Raw genomic sequence first — 19,986 nt, forward strand, 5'->3', positions numbered from 1 at the left:
ATGCGCACAAGAAACACCAAACATTTCACAAGTCAAGTCTTCTCGGAGTCTTGACTCTACGACCAAACCTGGTGACTCTCACTCTACAATCTTTGGAGACTTGCGGTGTTGCTGTTGCCGTGGTCTGCTCTTCGTGCTTCTCACAGTTTTCACTCCGAGCTGGCTCATTGAGCTAGCTCATCGTTGTGTTTGAATGGGGCACTAGATGTATCCTATTACGCGCAAGCACCGTGTTGGGTGTTTCGACGACGTACGAGCGGGGCTTGGAGGCTGGGCTGAGAACAGACGCCGTATCCTTGATGTCTCGAACCCACACCGTATCACCCGGTTGCAGCGGAGGAAGTACGGTCGGGGCATGACGGCGATCGAAGTCTTTCTTGCCGTTGCACAAGGAAAGATCACCTTGATGGCTCCAGTACTTCTTGAGGTGCTCCGGAAGCCTGTCCCGACGAGGCCAGCCTTGAGTGCAGTATCTGACGAGCTGGTTGCATTCCCAGTCCATTTCTTGGTGCCTGCGAACCTCGTCTACAGTAACCAGCTTCGTGTCTGTGACAGTAGCAACTTGAAATTCAACAAACTCCTCTACCACATCCACCACACTGATCGACGGCTTCTCATCCGGAGCCCTTGAAAAAGTGTCCGCAGTGGCTAGCTGTTTGCCAGGAACGTAGACCACGCTAAACTGGTAGCGCATAAGTTTGATGCGAAACCGTTTAATACGTGGGCGCATCGTGTCCAAGTCAGCTTTTCCAAGTAGTGTTACCCGCGGCTGGTGATCGGTTTCCACCGTGAAGTTTAGGCCACGCACATATTGGTCAAAACGGTACACTGCCCATGCTCCCGCCAGCGCTTCTTTCACTGTTTGGCTGTAGCGCTTTTCCGCTTCAGTAAGCGACCTGGATGCGAACGCTACCGCGCGTCGCTCACCTGATGGTTGTTCCTGCAGAAGAACCCTGCCCAATCCAAATGAGCTCGCGTCGCATGAGACAATGGTATTACGACAGGGATGATACTTAGCGACACACAGGTCCGAGGTGAGCATCGCTTTTACCTGATTAAAAGCGGTCTCTCGAAGCGGTCCCCATTGCCATGCATTTTTCTCACCTAGCAAGGCGCGAATAGGGGCGGTTGCTTGCGAAAGGTTGGGCACGAAGCGACCAATATGATTAGCCATGCCGAGGAATCGCCTAACCCCGGCGACGTCCTTAGGTGGCTCCAAGTTGCGCAGTGCTTCGAGTTTGCTGGGACTTGGCGAGATACCGTTGGCGTCGATCACCACACCCAGAAACTCCACTTTGTCTTGACTGAAGCAGCATTTCGACTTGTTGAGTTTAACTCCGGCTGTCTTTAGATGTTCAAGAACCTCCACAAGTCGCTTGTCGTGCTCTTCTCGATCTTTGCCAAAAACCAGAATGTCATCTATCACGTTGACGACGTTCGCTTTCCCTTCCAGAATTCGAGCCATTTCTCTCTGAAAATATTCCGGTGCTGAAGTCAAGCCAAAAGGTAGACGACAGTAGCAGTAGCGTCCAAATGTTGTGATGAATGTGGTATACTCTTGGCATCTCGGGACAATCGCACTTGGTGAAATCCTGCTGTCGCGTCGAGCTTTGAGAACACTTTGGCGTCGCCCAGTTGCCCGAGTACCCATTCGACCGTTGGAAGCACATGCTTTTCACGGAGAACTTCTTTGTTGAGCTTCGTTAAGTCCACACATATCCTGATTCCACCTGATGCCTTCGGTAATGCGACCAGACCGGCACACCATGGCGTCGGCTCCGTAATGCGCCTGATGACACCTTGTTTTTCCATCTGGTCCAGCTCCTCCTTTACCTAGCCGTGCATGCAGAAGCGTTTTATCGAGCGTGAAGTCAGAAGTACGGCAGAGTTGTTCCGGTAACCTGCTGTCCAGCAGACCAACAATAAATCGGTCTCGAACGAGCCTGTCCTCAATGGACGCTGAGCCGTAGTTGCATCTTTTTACCATGTTTCGCAACGCGGAATAAAATGCATCGACGCTCTCGTCTTCCTGCTGCGTCCGCTTGTGAAAACGATAACTCTCGTGAACTTCGTTTAGCGCGTGCACGAAATACGAGGTGAACTTGCTTTTAACAACGCTGTACGACTGAACTTCTTCGGCCGACAAATTGAAAGACGCCAGCACGCGTCCACCTTGAACACCCATGCAATAAAGAAGCGTTCGTACCCGAACCTCGTCGGTAGCTTGGTGCAATCCTGTAGCGTAAACATAGTCCTCGAACTGCTCAATCCATGTAGACCATGCACTTGGGTCGGCGAAGTCGAAGCTCGATGGCTGTTGGAGTCCAGGTACCCGGCAAACACCGCGTCCGGCTTGTTCGCCATTAGAGAGAGCGAACGGCGACCACTTCTGACACCATGTACGATGTGGGGTGCTGACAGACGCTAGCCGAGTCTATCCAAATGACTCGGAGCCGCCTTGACCGAACGAATGCTCACACCTTTACTCCACAACCACATATATAGAACGCATGGCGCGTAGCGCCCTCTACAGGGGTGGTCCAAAAATGTTTTGACCAATCGCGGCGGGCTGATTGCAGAATTGGAATAGAAAATTTTGGAATAGTTTTACGTCATAGCGCCCCTGGTTAAATAGCTCACAGCATCTTGGGTGGCGGACACGGATGACTCGGACGACGTTTCGTCCCGTTTGGTTCACGGCCCTTAAGTCGGATGAAGCGGTGTATTTTCTTGAGATTATTCGGTAACACGAATAGCCTTTCTCTCGCACTGTAGATGCCATGTTATTTTGCAATGCCCTGTCAGATTTCGCCATCTGTCGAAAGACTGCACGGGACCAGATTGTCCAGGTGGCGCTGCGCACCTCATGACAGTTGTCGCGCTTAAGGGCACTCGCTCTGCTGCTACCACCGCTGCGCATAGGGCACGATCGTAAACGTACTGCTGAATATTCATAGACAGCACTCATCTGGTAGCAAACGGCATGTATGGTATGGTAGCAATGTATGGTAGCAAACGGCATGATTATGTACTTATTCGTCAACATTGTCTGCTTGCTAAAGAGTATTCTTTGTGTATTTTCATGTTATGTAAGCCTCTGATATTTCTTATGAATGTATTACTACTTTTTTCATATTGCTTTTGTTCGTTGGAAATTCCTTGAACTAATCCCGCATTTTTTACTCTTCGAATGTATTCTCGCCCCTCCCCTCTGCAATGTACAATTATGTACCTTGAGGGTATCACAAATAAATAAATAAGTATGCTCAGTGTATTTCGAAATCGAAGTCGCCTATTGACGAAAGGTCGAAATACCTGTCAAAGTGCCAGACATTCGGACAGAAGATTCTCAAGACAAGTTTTACACACCGTAGTCTCCTAAGGTAATAAATATGCACGGTGATAACATCATCTAATGCCGGCTTGTTTAAGATCTGCAAGTGGGTGTCACTGATGGAAGCGTTGAGTTCGCACCAGTCATACAGTGTATGACAGCGCGCGCCAAGTCTTTCAGCATCAAGGCATCGACACTAGACATGATATAAACATTTATTTCAATAACAAAATTGTTAAGGGGAGCAGATATGCCTCGCGTAGAGCAGTTTTATGCTTTAATGTGAGGCGTTTAGTGCGGCTGTTTGTTAGAGTATGTGCTCTACTAAGCAAGCGAATTCAAGGGCGTTTTCAATTAGCTTAGTTTTTCCGTTAACTCAGGTTCCCGCATTGATTAATGCTATTAGTGCATCTGAAAGTAATTATGATTGCTGTGGATGAATAACTGACAACTGCAACTTTCTATAGGAGGGGTTCAGCCATTATACGCTGAGTGTTGACAGTGTTGCAGGATCACTTGGTCATGTGTCCATGGAGCTTTCTCAGAAGCCTTGCGCGCCGCCTCATGCATTGAAAATTCAAGACATAGCGTTAGATGACACGTGAAAATTTCAGCCCCGCAACATGAACGGCTTGATATTTTCGATGCAGGTAATTGTGATAAAACAAAATAACAAGTAAAACTGAACTGTAAAATAGAAACTGATCAAGTACATATTTACAAAGCAATCAGGCTGCATCGTTTGAAATTGAATCACCATCAGCACCAGAAGCAGCAGCCTATTTTTACGCCCACTGCGTGATGAAGACCCCTCAGTGCAATTTCCAATTATCTCTGTCTTTCGCTAGCTGATTCCAACTTGTGCCTGCAAATTTCCTAATTTCATCACCACACCTAGTTTTCAGCTGTCCTCGACTGCCCTTCCCTTCCCTTGGCACCAATGTTGTCATGCTAGTCATCCACCAGTTATCTACTCTCCGCATTACATGACCTACCCAGCTCCATTTCATTTAACCTTAATGTCAACTAGAATGTCGGCTATCCCCGTTTGCCATCTGATCCACGCCGCTTTTAACTTTACAACTGACATTTTTCGTTCCATTGCCCTTTGCGCGTTTCTTGTTCCCTCGCTTCTTTCTTAATCTTCAAGTTTATGTCCCATATGTTAGCACCTGTATAGAATGCAATGATCTGGCGCTTTCCATTTCAACGACAGTGGTAACCTCCCAGTCAGGATTTGGTAATGCCTGCCGTAAGCATGGCAGCGGCGGCGTAGAGCTAGAGTATCCGCCTCGAGTGCAAGAGGAGAGAGAAAGCGAGAAACAACTTTATTGAGCCGAGCTCGATATCTTAGACGCCGTCGATGGAAGTGGTTCCCACTTCACGGGACAATATGCTTCCTTAGCGACCTGGCCCCTGAAGATCAGGACGAGCGGCTCTTCCAGGGCGGGGCTGGTTAACAAGGTCTCCCACCGCTCGGTAAGGCTGGATGAGGGATGGGGTAGGGTAGTGGGGCAGGCCAGAGGAGGGGGGATTGCCTTGAAGAAATCGTATACTCCAATGACGTGTTGGAACGTGCCTAACAGAGTCTTGCAGAAATTACATTCCTTCTCGTACCTTTCCGGGTACATCTTGTTTTTGAAGGTAAGGGTGGGGAAAGGATCCTGCCTGTATTTGCCTGTAGATCGCTTGCTGTTTTCTGCAAAGCGATTTGTGAGGATTGGGGTAACGGCGCTTCTCCGTCTTGTAATGGTTCGCAATGTCCCTATAACTAATTATGGACTGTGGCTCAACATCCTCTACCCGGTGTTCTAACTCTCGGGCAAATTGGTAGGCAAGTTCGTTGCCCTCCAGCCCAGAGTGACCCGGCGTCCATATCAACTCAACTTTCCTTTCAGGTACGTCGCGTTTACTTTTGAGAATATCTAGTGCCGTAAGAGACACCCAGCCATTTCTGTAGCTGTTATACGCCTTTTGCAACTCAGTGCCAATTCTTCCCACCTTGGGATGCGCGACTGCTATCGCTATCGCGGCCTCTTCTGCCACCTCTGGAAAAGACGTCTTGATGGAGGTGAAGGTTACAAGCACATACCGCGTAGTAACTGCCAAGAGGACCGTGGTTCGAATCCTGGTGCAGCGCAATTTTTTACCGAAAAAAATTCATGTGTTGATAAAATTGCATAAACAGGCCTGCAGTGGGGCCTGATCCCGGTGACCAGAACCGGTAACACACTCCCGGGGTACCAGAGCAGGATTGGCCCCTCTGATGCAGTACTTGGCGAAAACCTCCGATATCAATACAACAATCAAACTCCGGCCCTCAGTCCCCAGCAGCTGCGAAGCAACTGACCACGACGGCGGTCAGACCTGAGACGCAGCAGAAGGTGCTAAGTATACCTGGGTCCGAACAGGCTGCCATGGGAATCTAAGCCTGGCAACATTTAACGCTAGAACGGTATCTAGTGAGGCGAGTCTAGCAGTGCTATTGGAGGAATTAGAGGGCAGCAAATGGGATATAATAGGGCTCAATGAAGTTAGGAGGACATAAGAAGCATATACAGCGCTAAAAAGCGGGCACGTCCTGTGCTACCGGGGCTAAAAGGAGAGACGAGGACTAGGAGTCGGATTCCTGATTAACAAGGATACGGGCTGGTAACATACAAGAATTCTATAGCATTAACGAGAGGGTGGCAGGTCTTCTTGTGAAACTTAATAAGAGGTACAAATTGAAGTTCGTACAGGTCTACGGCCTAAATCCAGTCATGATGATAGGAAGTCGAAAGCTTCTATGAAGACATGGAATCGGCGATGGGTAAAGTCAAAACAAAATACACTATACTGATGGGCGACTTCAATGCCAGGGTAGGCAAGAAGCAGGCTCGAGACAAGTCAGTGGGGGAATATGGCCTATGCTCTAGGAATAGCAGGGGAGAGTTTTAGTAGAGTTTGCAGAACAGGATAATATGCGGATAATGAATACCTCCTTCCGCAAGCGGGATAGCCGAAAGTGGACGAGGAGGAGCCCAAATGGCGAAACGAGAAATGAAATATACTTTATACTCTGCGCTAACCCTGGCGTCATACAAGATGTGGACTTACTCGGCAAGGTGCGCGGCAGTGACCATAGGATGGTAAGAACTGGAATTAGCCTAGACCTGAGGAGGGAACGGAAGAAACTGGTACATAAGAAACCGATCAGTGAGTTAGCAGTAAGAGAGAAAATACAGGAATTTCGGATCAAGCTACAGAACAGGTATTCGGCTTTAACTCGGGAAGAGGACCTTGGTGTTGAAGCAATGAACGACAATCTTATGGACGTCATTAAGGAGTGTGCAATAGAAGTCGGTAGTAACTCTGTCAGACAGGATACCAGTAAGCTATCGCAGGAGACGAAAGATCTGATCAAGAAACGCCAATGTATGAAAGCCTCTAACCCTACAGCTAGAATAGAAGTGGCAGAACTTTCCAAGTTAATCAACAAGCATAAGAACGCAGACATAAGGGAGTATAATATGAATAGAATTGAAGATGCTTTCAGTGACGGAGAAAGCCTAAAAGCAGTGAAGAAGAAACTAGGAATTGGGAAGAATCAGATGTACGCGTTAAGAGGCAAAGCCGGCAATATCATTACTAATATAAATGAGTGGCTGAGAAGTTCTATAGGGATTTACACAGTACGAGTGGCACCCACGACGATAATGGAATAGAGAATAGCCTAGAGGAATTTGACATACCAAAAGTAACGCCGGCAGAAGTAAAGAAAGGCTTGGGAGCTATGCAAAGGGGATAGGGAGGATCAGGTAACAGCAGATTTGTTGAAGGATGGTGGGCAGATTGTTCAAGAAAAACTGGCCACCCTGTACACGCAATGCCTCATGACCTCTAGCGTACCGGAATCTTGGAAGAACGCTAACATAATCCTAATCCATAAGAAAGGGGACGCCAAAGACTTGAAAAATTATAGACCGATCAGCTTACTGTCCATTGCCTACAAAGTATTTACTAAAGTAATCACAAATAGAATCAGGAACATCTTTGACTTCTGTCAACCAAAAAACTCGGCAGAATTCCCTAAAGGCTGCTCAACAATTGACCAAATTCACTCTATCATTCAGGTGATAGAGAAATGTGCGGAATATAACCAACCCTTATATATAGATTTCATTGATTACGACAAAGCGTTTGATTCAGTCGAAACCTCAGCAGTCATGGAGGCATTACGCAGTCAGGGTGTAGACGAGCCGTATTTAAATATACTGAAAGATATCTTTAGCGGCTCCACAGCCACAGTAGTCCTCTATAAAGAAAGCAACAAAATTGCAATAAAAATAGGCGTCAGGCAGGGAGATACGATCTCTCTAATGCTATTCACAACATGTTTCAGGAGCTATTCAGAGAGTTGGATCGGGAAGAATTGGGGACAAGAGTTAATGGAGAATATTTTAGTAACTTGCGATTCGCTGATGATATTGCCTTGCTTAATAACTCAGGGGACCAATTGCAATGCATGCTCACTGACCTGGACAGGCAAAGCAGAAGGGTAGGTCTAAATATTAATCTGCAGAAAACTACAGTAACGTTTAACAGTTTCGGAAGAGAACAGCTGTTTAGGATAGATAGCGAGGTACTGGAAGTGGTAAGGGAATAGATTCACTTAGGGCAGGTAGTGACCGCTGATCCGGATCCGGTCTTACGAGTACTCACGTACGGAGCAGAAACCTGTAGGCTTACACAAAGGGTTCTACTTAAACTGAGGACGACGCAACGAGCTTTGGAAAGAAGAGTGATGGGTGTAACCTTAAGGGATAAGAAAAGAGCAAATTGCGCAAGAGAACAAATGCAAGTCAATCACATCTTAGCTGAAATCAAGGAAAAAAAGAAATGGGCATGGGCAGGACATGTTATGACATGACGGTCATTAAGGGTTACGGACGGCAGAAAGTTAGGTGGGCTGCTGCTGCTGCCGGCGCCGCCGCTGCCGCAGCTGCTTCTGCTGCACAGCAACCCATTTTTATTATTCTGTAGATTTCCTTCTCACGATAGAGTCCCTAGTGAGAAATTGACCCAGATAAACCGCACTCCTGGAGACACTCTCGAAGGCTGACTGGTAATCATGAATTCTTGTTCCCTTGCCAGGCTACTGAACGTTACCTTTGTCTTCTGGATATTAACAAAACTCTACTCTTACACTTAATCGATCAAGTTCCTCATTTATTTGTTGCAATTCATCCTCAGTGTCACTAAACAGGACAATGTCATGTGCAAACCGAAGGTTGCTGAGATGTTCGCCGTTGACCCTCACTCAAACCCTTCCCAGTCTAGTCACTTGAATGCTTCTTCTAAGCATGCAGTGAATAGCATTGAAGAGAGAGTGTTTCTTTTCTTGACCCCTTTCTTGATAGGTAATTTTCTTCTTTTTGTGTAGAGAACCAACGTAGCTGTGGACTCTGTAGATATTTTCCAAGATTTTAACGGGTGCTTCTTGTACTCCTTGATTACGCAGTGCCTCTATGTCTAAGGAATTGAAGGACCTTGGTATAGTGTTGGCATTCTTCCAGCTATCTAGTACACTTGGAAGTCGTGAAGCGTGTGAAGAGCCACAGGCTTTTCAATTATAATATATCCTGCATCTTTGAATAAATCGACTGTTATTCCACCTTCTCCGGCCGTTTTTCCCTGGCAGATGTCTTGCAAGACCCTTCTAAGTTTATGGTGAGTTACAGAAGGAGCCTCTGTATCCTGTTCATCACTACTTCCAATGAAGGTTGCGTGGTTGCTCTGGGTACTGTACAAATCAGTATAGAATTCTTCCGCTGCTTTTACTATGTGATCAAAATTGTGGATGACGTTACCCTGCTTATATTTCACTGCATCTATCTTACCCTGCCTTAAGCTAAGTTTTATTCTCACTAATTTAATGCTGCGGCCATATTTTACTGCTTCTTTAATTTTTCCGACGTTATAAATTCGAATATCACTTATTTCCTTCTTGTTTATGAGCTCTGACAATCCAGTGAATTCTCTCTGATCTCTTCAGTTAAAGGATTTCATGCTTTATCGTTCTGTTGGGCCCCTGGCTACTTGGGAGTGCGTACCTGTTTGTGACCTTGGTGCCTTACTTCAGGCACGTACCCAGGATTTTTTTTCGGGGAGGGGGGGGCCCAACTCAAGATAACTTTTCTCTGCAAATGAGGGGGGGGAGTGGGGGGTACCTTTACTAGAACAAATGTGTATAACTCCCACCATTCGGCATAAAAATGCGTAAACCCACAAAAGAGAAATGAAATAGGGTCTATTTTACACGTACGCCTGTGCGATACACCTCTCCTTTACTTGGCAAACTAAGAACCACGTCAAATGGAGAGAGAGAGAGAAAACATTTATTTGTCCTGAGCTTGGATGTCTTCCTCGTACCCAATCTCATGACAAATAAATGTTCTCTCTCTCTCTCTACATTTGACGTGGTTCTGGACTCGCGCAGGAAAGAAGTGCAGAAAGAACACTGCCAAGAGCAAGTAAAGAAGCCAAAGTCTAAAATAATGATTACTTTAGTAGAATAGAACTTTAAAGAAACAGCAGTTGGCAACAAAGGCACACGGACTGCGCGGAGTTAGGTCACTCCGCCAGCCAGTCACAGAAGCAAACAAAATCATGGTCATGCGGCCTTTTCAAAATGGGATCGTACTTGACACCTCCCGAGCGTCTGCTGTTCTTTAAAAGTCTTTTCATCGGCAGAAGCAATGAGGTGTGCGAAAGACATGGACATATTTATGGAGTCTTCAAAAGTCTGCGGTGTAGTTCATTTCACTGCTGCACCCGCTTTACTCATGAAACTGCACTTGTAGCGAGGCAAGCACGTTATTCCAGTTCAATTAGGAATTAGACATTCGCCATTCCACTATAATAGGCGAGGGAAAAGGTATAAAATTACGCGCTAATAATTTTACTTTTGTAGCTACCGCGTTATTGGAGTAACAGAAAAAGTTTGAACTACGAATTATTTGCAGCCTCGGAGGGGGGGGGGGGGGGGACAGTGGCTGGCGGTTATGAGGGCGTGGGCGGGGTTTCATTGCTGACTTAAGTTGTATCCGACAATAGTAACGCTTTTTGAATTAGCTCTGGAAGAATTATACAGAAATATATATTTGCGGAACAATCACAGTTCTTTTCGATCCCTCATTTACTGCTCTAACAAGTGCCACGACTGACTCATATTGTTACTTGGGAAGTTACGTAACGATGCGTGGCCGCCAATCGCGTACAACTGCGTATGGCGCAAGAAGCTGCGATTCTCGACGTACTGCGCCCACCGCGGAAAGTTTGAAAAACACCTACATAAGCACAGCAGAGAAGTGGCTACGTTAGGCGGCACTAATGATAAATGTAGAAGCGTCATTCAGAACGCACGGAATTGTCCTCCACTTCCGGCGGTGTTTTCTCTGTTTCCTTTTTAAATAAAGAGATGTTGATCCATGAATGTTTTCGTAAAGAATGGCTAAATTTGTTAATTTTCGCTTTTCCTTCCTGTTTGGCTGTTGTCTCGGCCCTTTTAGTAGATCGCTTAATTTCTCAACTCCTTGAGACTCTTCTTTCCAATTGCCAATTTTGCACGAAAAGTGCTGTACAATTAGGGCATAACCAGACGAGTTATCGGGTGACAGTCTATCGGGTGACGGCCTATGGGTTTAAGGGTTATTGCAGGGTTCGATGATGAACGCTGTACCACATTATTTTATTTTCCACCTTATCTAACCAATATCACGGGTGTATGGTTCCGAGGATCTATCAGCACCGCGACGAGCCGTCACTCGGGGAAATAATGAAACAAAAAGAAAAGTCAAACGCAATTCGCATTTTCTCTGGCTGCAACTCGTTCCACGTGCATACAGACCAGCTGACCACAAACTGTATCCCTTTCCTGGTCCCTGGATCAATCTAGACGTATACAGAAGGTTCTAGCGAAGCAACAACGATGCGCGTGACCGTTGAATGCAACTGAATGCATCTCGAGTTAATTGCGCGGGAACCGAATTGATGAGGAAACTGGCCTTCATATCCCAGTAGACGCCGATAACTACCGCCATCCAAAAGGAGTGAAAAAGGCAACAAACTTGACCGCTGAATAGCTGTCAAGTCTCAACATTGATTTGGCGGCGCTTTAGGAATGTATGTGAGAAGTGGTGGCCTGGGCAGAGAGAAAGGGGGGGGGGAGAGGTATGCGTCTTAATTTCGGAAGAGGGGGGGGGGGGGCGGGCCCCCCCGGGCCCCCCCTTGGGTACGTGCCTGCCTTACTTCCCACTTCATTTGCTGCTTTTGAAATCACCTTAGTTACGTTATCATTCATTACTTAATTATATTCTTCTTCACGTTCAAAAATTGAAATGCTTAGGGTACGATAGAAGAATACAGCATCTATTACTACTCCGCCTTCTTATTACTCCGAACTGACCGTGGACACTCCCAGCTGGAACTTATCGACATGGTGGTGTCGGGCCGGAGCCAGGATGCGACCCAGTTGCTCGAGGCTCGAGACATTGACACACGTGATCCATACCTGGTGGCGGGACAGGTTGTTGGGGGTGTTATTATGTACCGTGCAGTTGCAAGGTCCACTCGGGTGCCCAAATTTAGAACAGTCCAGCGGGAGCCACTGCGCAGTCACCACCGACATCGCCGAGACGAGCGCCACCAGTTCCGAGGCGCCATCTCGCCGCCGTGTACCCCTGTAAAAGCAAGAGGAATCCCACCATCCGATTGCATGAATGTAAACCATGCACTAAACAAATTGCTATCGATCAGTGGGTATAGCGCACCAGGCATCAAACGTGTCTTAGCAAGTGACTTTTTTGCTCCGTGCACGTCCATCTGTCAGAGTTTCAAGAGGGTGCAAAGATGCTTGCGCTAAGCACATTTCCAGCCTACCAGAACTCCTCCCAACAGGTGCTTGAAGAATGCAACCTGCCCGCACAGATCCAGCGTCGCAGATCCGGCCGCGACAGATGACATTCTCGAAAGACGGAAAGTTCGAAAATTTCGGGGGGGGGGGGGAGGCACTGGTACCCGACAAGCTTTCCAAACGCCATGTTATATATTGTCACGTGGTGGTGACGTTGAATAATACAGTAGCAATACTGTGAACAAGAAAACTAACTTTTATTGGGCGAACCTGTGCCCACAAAACAGGCTACACTTATAGCGCAACGATAGCCGCGAACACGCTCAGCGATCGTCGAAAATCTGATCAGCGGGTCAAGCGCGTTGGCTTTTATAGATCAGTCATCGAATGTTCCAGATTAACTGATGGGACCCGCGTGTCTTCCACAAAGTTCTACACCATTCTTGTCACGCGATGAAATCTGATAACACAAGGTTCGGCGACAACAGACACGCGGATAGAAGCGTCGATAACTTTCCAGAAACGTCGGATACATGCAGGCGCGTCCCTCGCTCTGCGATTACAGTTGTTAAGCGGCGAAACGTGGTTGCCCGATAAAGATAAGTACACGTGTCATTACCCCCCTCTTAAAAAGCATCGACCCGATGCTGCAAACAAACGAAAGTAACAAAGAAAAGCACTCGTATCAAAGAAAACAACAAACTAAGGAAGTTCATCAGCGTCCGTAAAATGGTTTAAGGCGCACCACGTGGACCACTTCAGATCGTGCGCGGCGCCGCTGTGAGTGCGAAATGCCGTCTGGCACGACCTCATAGTCTAGTGCGCCAATACGTCGGATGACCTTGTAGGGTCCGAAATAGCGTCGCAGCAGCTTCTCACTGAGTCCTCGCCGGCGTATCGGGGTCCATACCCAAACACGGTCGCCGGGCTGGTACTCGACGAAGCGTCGTCGGAGGTTGTAGTGTCGGCTGTCGGTACGCTGCTGGGTCTTGATCCGTAGGCGGGCGAGCTGTCGCGCTTCTTCGGCGCGCTGGAGATAGCTAGCGACGTCAACATTCTCTTCGTCAGTTACATGCGGCAGCATGGCGTCAAGCGTCGTCGTCGGGTTCCTGCCGTAGACCAGCTTGAACGGCGTGATCTGTGTTGTTTCTTCTACCGCGGTGTTATAAGCGAATGTTACGTACGGCAGGACGGCATCCCAGGTCTTGTGTTCGACGTCGACGTACATCGCTAGCATGTCGGCGAGGGTCTTATTCAGCCGCTCCGTAAGACCATTCGTCTGCGGGTGGTAGGCCGTTGTCCTCCTGTGCCTTGTCTGACTGTATTTCAGAATGGCTTGGGTGAGCTCCGCTGTAAAGGCCGTGCCTCGGTCGGTGATGAGGACTTCTGGGGCGCCATGTCGCAGCAGGATGTTTTCGACAAAGAATTTCGCCACTTCGGCTGCGCTACCTTTCGGCAGTGCTTTTGTTTCAGCGAAGCGGGTGAGGTAGTCCGTCGCCACGACGATCCACTTATTTCCGGTTATTGACGTCGGAAAGGGTCCCAGCAAGTCCATCCCGATCAGCTGAAATGGTCGGCAAGGAGGCTCGATTGGCTGTAGTAATCCGGCTGGCCTTGTCGGCGGTGTCTTGCGTCGCTGACAGTCTCGGCATGTTCTGACATAACGGGCGACGTCGGCGGTCAGGCGCGGCCAATAATACTTTTCTTGTATCCTCGATAGTGTCCGGGAAAATCCGAGGTGTCCAGCGGTCGGATCGTCATGTAGGGCATCCAATACTTCTGGACGAAGTCCTGACGGGACAACGAGAAGGTAATTGGCGCGGACTGGTGAGAAGTTCTTCTTCACGAGTAGACTGTCTTGAAGCGTGAAGGAAGATAATCCGCGCTTAAATGCCCTGGGGACAACGTCGGTGTGCCCTTCCAAATAATCGACGAGGCCTTTAAGCTCCGGGTCCGCTCGTTGTTGTTCGGCGAAGTCTTCCGCGCTTATTATTCCAAGGAAGGCGTCGTCATCCTCGTCATCTTGCGGCGGCGGGTCAATGGGGGCACGTGATAGGCAATCGGCATCGGAGTGTTTTCGTCCGGACTTGTATGTTACAGTGATGTCGTATTCTTGTAGTCTGAGGCTCCACCGTGCCAGCCGTCCAGAGGGATCCTTTAAATTCGCTAGCCAACACAAGGCGTGGTGATCGCTGACGACTTTGAATGGCCTGCCATATAGGTAAGGGCGAAATTTCGCTGTAGCCCAAACGATGGCGAGACATTCCTTTTCGGTTGTAGAATAATTGCCTTCCGATTTTGACAACGACCGGCTAGCGTAAGCTATCACGTGTTCATGTCCATCTTTTCTCTGGACTAGGACGGCACCGAGGCCTAGGCTACTGGCGTCAGTGTGGATTTCGGTATCGGCGTGCTCGTCGAAGTGCGCAAGTACGGGCGGCGACTGCATGTGTCGTTTGAGTTCTTGAAATGCGTCGGCCTGCGGCTTTTCCCACTTGAACCCGACGTCACATTTAGTTAGCTGCGTCAGCGGCTCAGCGATGCGCGAAAAGTTCTTGACAAATCGCCTGTAGTAGGCACACATGCCAAGAAATCTACGCACTGCCTTCTTGTCGATGGGCTGCGGGAACTTTGCTATGGCCGCTGTCTTCTGCGGGTCGGGGCGGACTCCAGATTTGCTGATGACGTGGCCTAAAAATAGAAGCTCCTCGTAAGCGAAGCGGCACTTTTCCGGCTTCAGAGTAAGTCCTGATGACCTGATGGCCTCTAGTACTGTTGCAAGCCGCCTAAGGTGAACGTCGAAATTTCCGGCGAAGACGACGACGTCATCCAAGTATACGAGACAGGTCTGCCACTTCAATCCTGCTAAAACCGTGTCCATCACGCGCTGGAACGTTGCAGGCGCCGAGCACAGTCCGAATGGCATAACCTTGAACTCGTAGAGGCCGTCTGGGGTGATGAAGGCGGTCTTTTTGCGATCTCTTTCGTCGACTTCTATTTGCCAATAGCCAGACTTGAGGTCCATGGACGAGAAGTATTTGGCGTTGCAGAGCCGATCCAATGCGTCGTCTGTCCGTGGGAGGGGGTATACGTCCTTCTTTGTGATCTTGTTCAGACGACGATAATCGACGCAGAAACGCAGGGTTCCGTCCTTTTTCTTCACCAGGACAGCAGGGGATGCCCACGGGCTTTTCGACGGCTGGATGATGTCGTCGCGCAGCATTTCGTCGACTTGTTCTCTTATAGCTTCGCGTTCTCGCGGCGAAACGCGGTAAGGGCTCTGACGGAGTGGTCGAGCGCATTCCTCGGTGATTATGCGATGCTTGGCGACTAGTGTTTGTCGAATCCTCGATGACGTCGAAAAGCAGCCTTTGTATCGTCGGAGCAGACTTCTGAGCTCCTGTTGCTTAATCATAGGGAGATTTGGATTAATGTCGTAGTCTGGTTCGGGAACCACAGTCGTCGGGGTAGATGCGGCGGAATCCGAGAGGACAAACGCATTACTTGTTTCCAGAATTTCCTCGATGTACGCGATCGTCGTGCCCTTGTTGATGTGCTTGAACTCCTGGCTGAAGTTTGTCAGCAACACTTCAGTTTTCCCTTCATGCAGTCGAGCGATCCCTCTTGCGACGCAAATTTCACGGTCTAGCAGTAGACGTTGGTCGCCTTCGATGACGCCTTCTACGTCAGCGGGTGTTTCGGTGCTGACCGAAATAACAATGCTGCAGCGAGGCGGGATGCTCACTTGTTCTTCGAGCACACTCAAGGCGTGGTGACTACGAGGGCTCTCCGGCGGTATCGCATGATCTTCCGACAGTGTTATTGACTTCGACTTCAGGTCGATGACTGCGCCGTGTTGGTTGAGGAAGTCCATACCGAGAATGACGTCTCGTGAACACTGTTGGAGGATAACGAAGGTGGCAGGGTAAGTCCGGTCATGAATGGTTATTCTTGCCGTGCAGATCCCAGTCGGCGTGATGAGGTGTCCTCCAGCGGTTCGAATCTGAGGGCCTTCCCATGCGGTCTTAACTTTCTTCAACTGGGCGGCGATGTGTCCACTCATTACGGAGTAATCGGCCCCTGTGTCGACTAAGGCAGTGACTGCGTGGCCGTCGAGAAGCACGTCGAGGTCGGTTGTTCTTTGTCTGGCGTTGCAGTTGGGTCTTGGCGTCGGATCACGGCTGCGTCGTGTTGAACTGAAGCTGGAACGTTGCGTCGTCAAGTCGTCTATCGTCGGTGTAGTCTTGGCTTCCCGACTTCTTCGGGACGGCGGCGTGTCGTCATTAGGTCGTCGAGATGGTCTCTTCGTCGTCTTCGTCGGCGGCGGAGGATCTTCGTCACTTCGGCGAACAGCAACCGCACCTCCATCGGTTGCTGCTTTTAGTTTTCCGGATATGGGCTCGCAGAGCGGCCCCGGGCTGGGCCGGTGTACGGTCGGCGCTGCGGCGACAGGTAGCGTCCTGGTGACGGCGAACGGGACGGTCGTCGAGGGCTCCACTGAGTGGCGGCGAGGTAGTCGGCGATGTCATGTGGGCGCTCTCCAAGCTGTGGACGCGGCGCGTTGACGGCGAAACCTCGCAGTCCCATCTCTCGGTACGGGCATCGTCGGTAGACGTGACCAGCTTCTCCGCAGTGGTAGCAGAGCGGGCGGTGGTCAGGAGCACGCCAAACGTCTGTCTTCCTCGGGTAGCTGCGCTGGGCGACGGGTGGGCGTGCTGGCGGCGGCGGTGGTGGTCGACGGAATTGCGGCGTTACGGGGTCCTGGCGCGGTCGTGGAAGGGGACCTTGACGGCGGGCGACGGCGGCGTAGCTCATCGCTTGCGGCTGAGGCTGCGGCGGTTCTGGTTGCACTTGAGGAACTCCAAGCGATCGGTGCACCTCTTCTTTTACGATGTCGGCGATCGAGGCCACTTGAGGCTGCGACGAAGGCAAGACCCTCCGCAGTTCCTCGCGCACAATGGCCCTGATGGTCTGGCGCAGATCGTCCGTGGCCAGCGATTGAATTCCTGCGTAGTGGGTAGAGCCTGTACGGCGGTTGAATTGCCGGTTCCGCATTTCGAGTGTCTTCTCGATGTTCGTCGCCTCAGAAAGAAACTCTTCGACGGTCTTCGGTGGGCTTCTTACCATCCCGGCGAAAAGTTCCTCCTTTACCCCACGCATCAGTAGGCGGACTTTCTTCTCCTCGGCCATATCCGGGTCGGCGTGGCGGAACAAACGGCTCATTTCTTCTGTAAAAATGGCAACGTTCTCGTTTGGTAGCTGCACGCGGGCGTCCAGCATAGCTTCAGCCCTTTCCTTGCGCACGACGCTTGTAAAGGTGCGTAGGAAGCCGCTACGGAACAGGTCCCACGTTGTCAAGGTCGATTCCCTGTTCTCAAACCAAGTTCTGGCGGTGTCTTCTAAGGCGAAGTAGACATGCCGCAGCTTCTCGTCGGAGTCCCAGTTGTTGAATGTTGCGATTCGTTCGTAGGTCTCCAGCCATGATTCCGGGTCTTCAGTCGCTGCTCCATGGAAGGTTGGTGGGTCCCGAGGTTGTTGTAGGATAACAGGGGACGCCGGGGCAGCCATTGGCGTTGTCTTGACCACGATCTTCTTTGTCGTCTCAGGTAGAAGTCCGTGCTCTGGGGGCAGTCCTTGCAGTCTGCGGCTAGCACACTGGTCTTCGGCGATGCTGGTTCTGTCCTCGGGCTTCGGGCTTGGGTCGCGACTTTGCGGGGGCGTTCGGTACATGAACGCACAAGCACCTCCACCAGATGTCACGTGGTGGTGACGTTGAATAATACAGTAGCAATACTGTGAACAAGAAAACTAACTTTTATTGGGCGAACCTGTGCCCACAAAACAGGCTACACTTATAGCGCAACGATAGCGGCGAACACGCTCGGCGATCGTCGAAAATCTGATCAGCGGGTCAAGCGCGTTGGCTTTTATAGATCAGTCATCGAATGTTCCAGATTAACTGATGGGACCCGCGTGTCTTCCACAAAGTTCTACACCATTCGTGTCACGCGATGAAATCTGATAACACAAGGTTCGGCGACAACAGACACGCGGATAGAAGCGTCGATAACTTTCCAGAAACGTCGGATACATGCAGGCGCGTCCCTCGCTCTGCGATTACAGTTGTTAAGCGGCGAAACGTGGTTGCCCGATAAAGATAAGTACACGTGTCAATATATATATATTGTTACGGTGAAGTGAAGGAAGAGTTGAATTGGACTAGAGGAAGACGAAGTCTGGCAGTTGCCTGAACGCCATACACCATTTGTAAATATACATTATTTTACGCTCGTGGGCCTGCTTTCTTCCTGCAACATTTTGGTGGAAGGTGCGGGGTACAATCACGGAACTTCGTAGCAGACGTCATCTACCTGACGCCACAATGGCAAATCAACCAGCACAAGCGACAACGCCTCAGCAGCCCGTGCCAACGGTCATCCTCACTCATACGCGGGACCCGGGGACATTTTGTGGCACGGACAACGCTGACGTCGAGAACAGGCTTACGATGTACGAGCGAGTGTGCGACAACAACAGGTGGGATTCAACAATGATGCTAGCAAACCTGATATTCCATCTGAGGGGAACTGCGAAGAAATGGTACGACAGACATGAAGCTGACCTAATGAGCTGGGATGTCTGTAATGAGCTGAGACCTGTCGGTAGTCAGCTGGCAGCAAAAAAAGAACTTGCGTGCCGCGCTCAGACGTCCACAGAATCCTATGTCGTGTACATACAGGATGTGCTGGCCCTCTGTCGCAAGGCTGATGACAACATGACCGAGGCAGACAAGATTGGTCATATACTGAAAGGTATTGCAGACGATGCCTTCAATCTTACAAGGATTGTACCACTGTTGATGCAGTTATAAAGGAGTGCCGGCGCTTCAAACAAGCGAAGGGCCACCGTGTCGCTCAAACTTTCGTCCGATTGCCCAACACCGCCGCGACATCTTCTTGCGAAGACCCACCGCGGATCGTTCCACCCACAGGACCGGAAGAAATAACGCGCATCGTTCGCCGTGAGCTTGAAGCCATGGCCCCGGCTCCAGTTCGTTCAGACTGTCGGGAAAGCGCACCCGCTATCTCCCTTATACAAGCGGTTATTAGGGAGGAAATAGCAAGTTTGGGCATTCCATCTCTACTCGGTCCGCCAAACAAACACCTACGAGATTTCTCCGGCCGCTCGCTCCCAGACGCAAAGCTTTCCGCCACTCCGTCGCAACCCAGCTGACTGGCGCACAGCGGATGATAAACCCATCTGTTTTAATTGTTCCGGTATTGGACGCATCACCTGTCATTGCCGCAACCACTGGTCGTCGCCTCCTCGGTGGTCGTCTCCGAGTCACTACCGCCAAGTACCAGACAATCGTGCTTTCGCGCCCGTACACCGACTAGGAACATCAACGCCGACAGTGCTCCGCCAAGATCCAGCCGCTCCCCGTTTCCGCAAGGTCGTAGGTCCCGTTCGCCTCTCGTTCACACCTCTCCGTCCCCATCTGCAACCGGTCGCTTCACTTCGGGAAACTAGGCGGTGCAACTCCCGGAGGTGAAGCTGCAACTCATACCCGGCCCACAAATCCTCTGTTGACCCTGCCTACATGTGGAAACCTACTGGACATTGAAGTTGATGGCGCTGCTGTTAGATCTCTCGTTAATACAGGAGCGCAGCTTTCAGTTATGAGAGCTACTCTCCGCTGAAGGCTCAAAAAGGTTCTGACACCCGCCGTACCGTGCACTGTGCGAGTCGCCGATGG

The 19,986-nt window shown here is 49.9% G+C and overlaps 1 protein-coding gene across 5 annotated transcripts in view; it reads right to left on the bottom strand.

Annotated features, from left to right (window-relative positions):
* Positions 1–19,986, bottom strand: part of LOC135917928 (leucine-rich repeat and fibronectin type-III domain-containing protein 4-like) — a 367,177-nt gene that overhangs the window by 285,900 nt on the left and 61,291 nt on the right. For 4 of the 5 annotated variants that reach the window (XR_010569459.2, XM_065451567.2, XM_065451568.2 and 1 more), the window contains exon 2: positions 11,784–12,057. Coding sequence is in view for 4 of the 5 variants with exons in the window: in XM_065451567.2 (XP_065307639.1) it covers positions 11,784–12,057 (274 nt within the window). In the remaining variant the exon portion in view is untranslated. The remainder of the gene's footprint in view (positions 1–11,783; positions 12,058–19,986) is intronic. The other variant, XM_065451569.2, reaches the window with a different exon arrangement.

This window comes from Dermacentor albipictus, chromosome 5, assembly GCF_038994185.2.
Source record: "Dermacentor albipictus isolate Rhodes 1998 colony chromosome 5, USDA_Dalb.pri_finalv2, whole genome shotgun sequence".
In the NCBI taxonomy this organism is placed as follows: Eukaryota; Metazoa; Arthropoda; class Arachnida; order Ixodida; family Ixodidae; genus Dermacentor; species Dermacentor albipictus.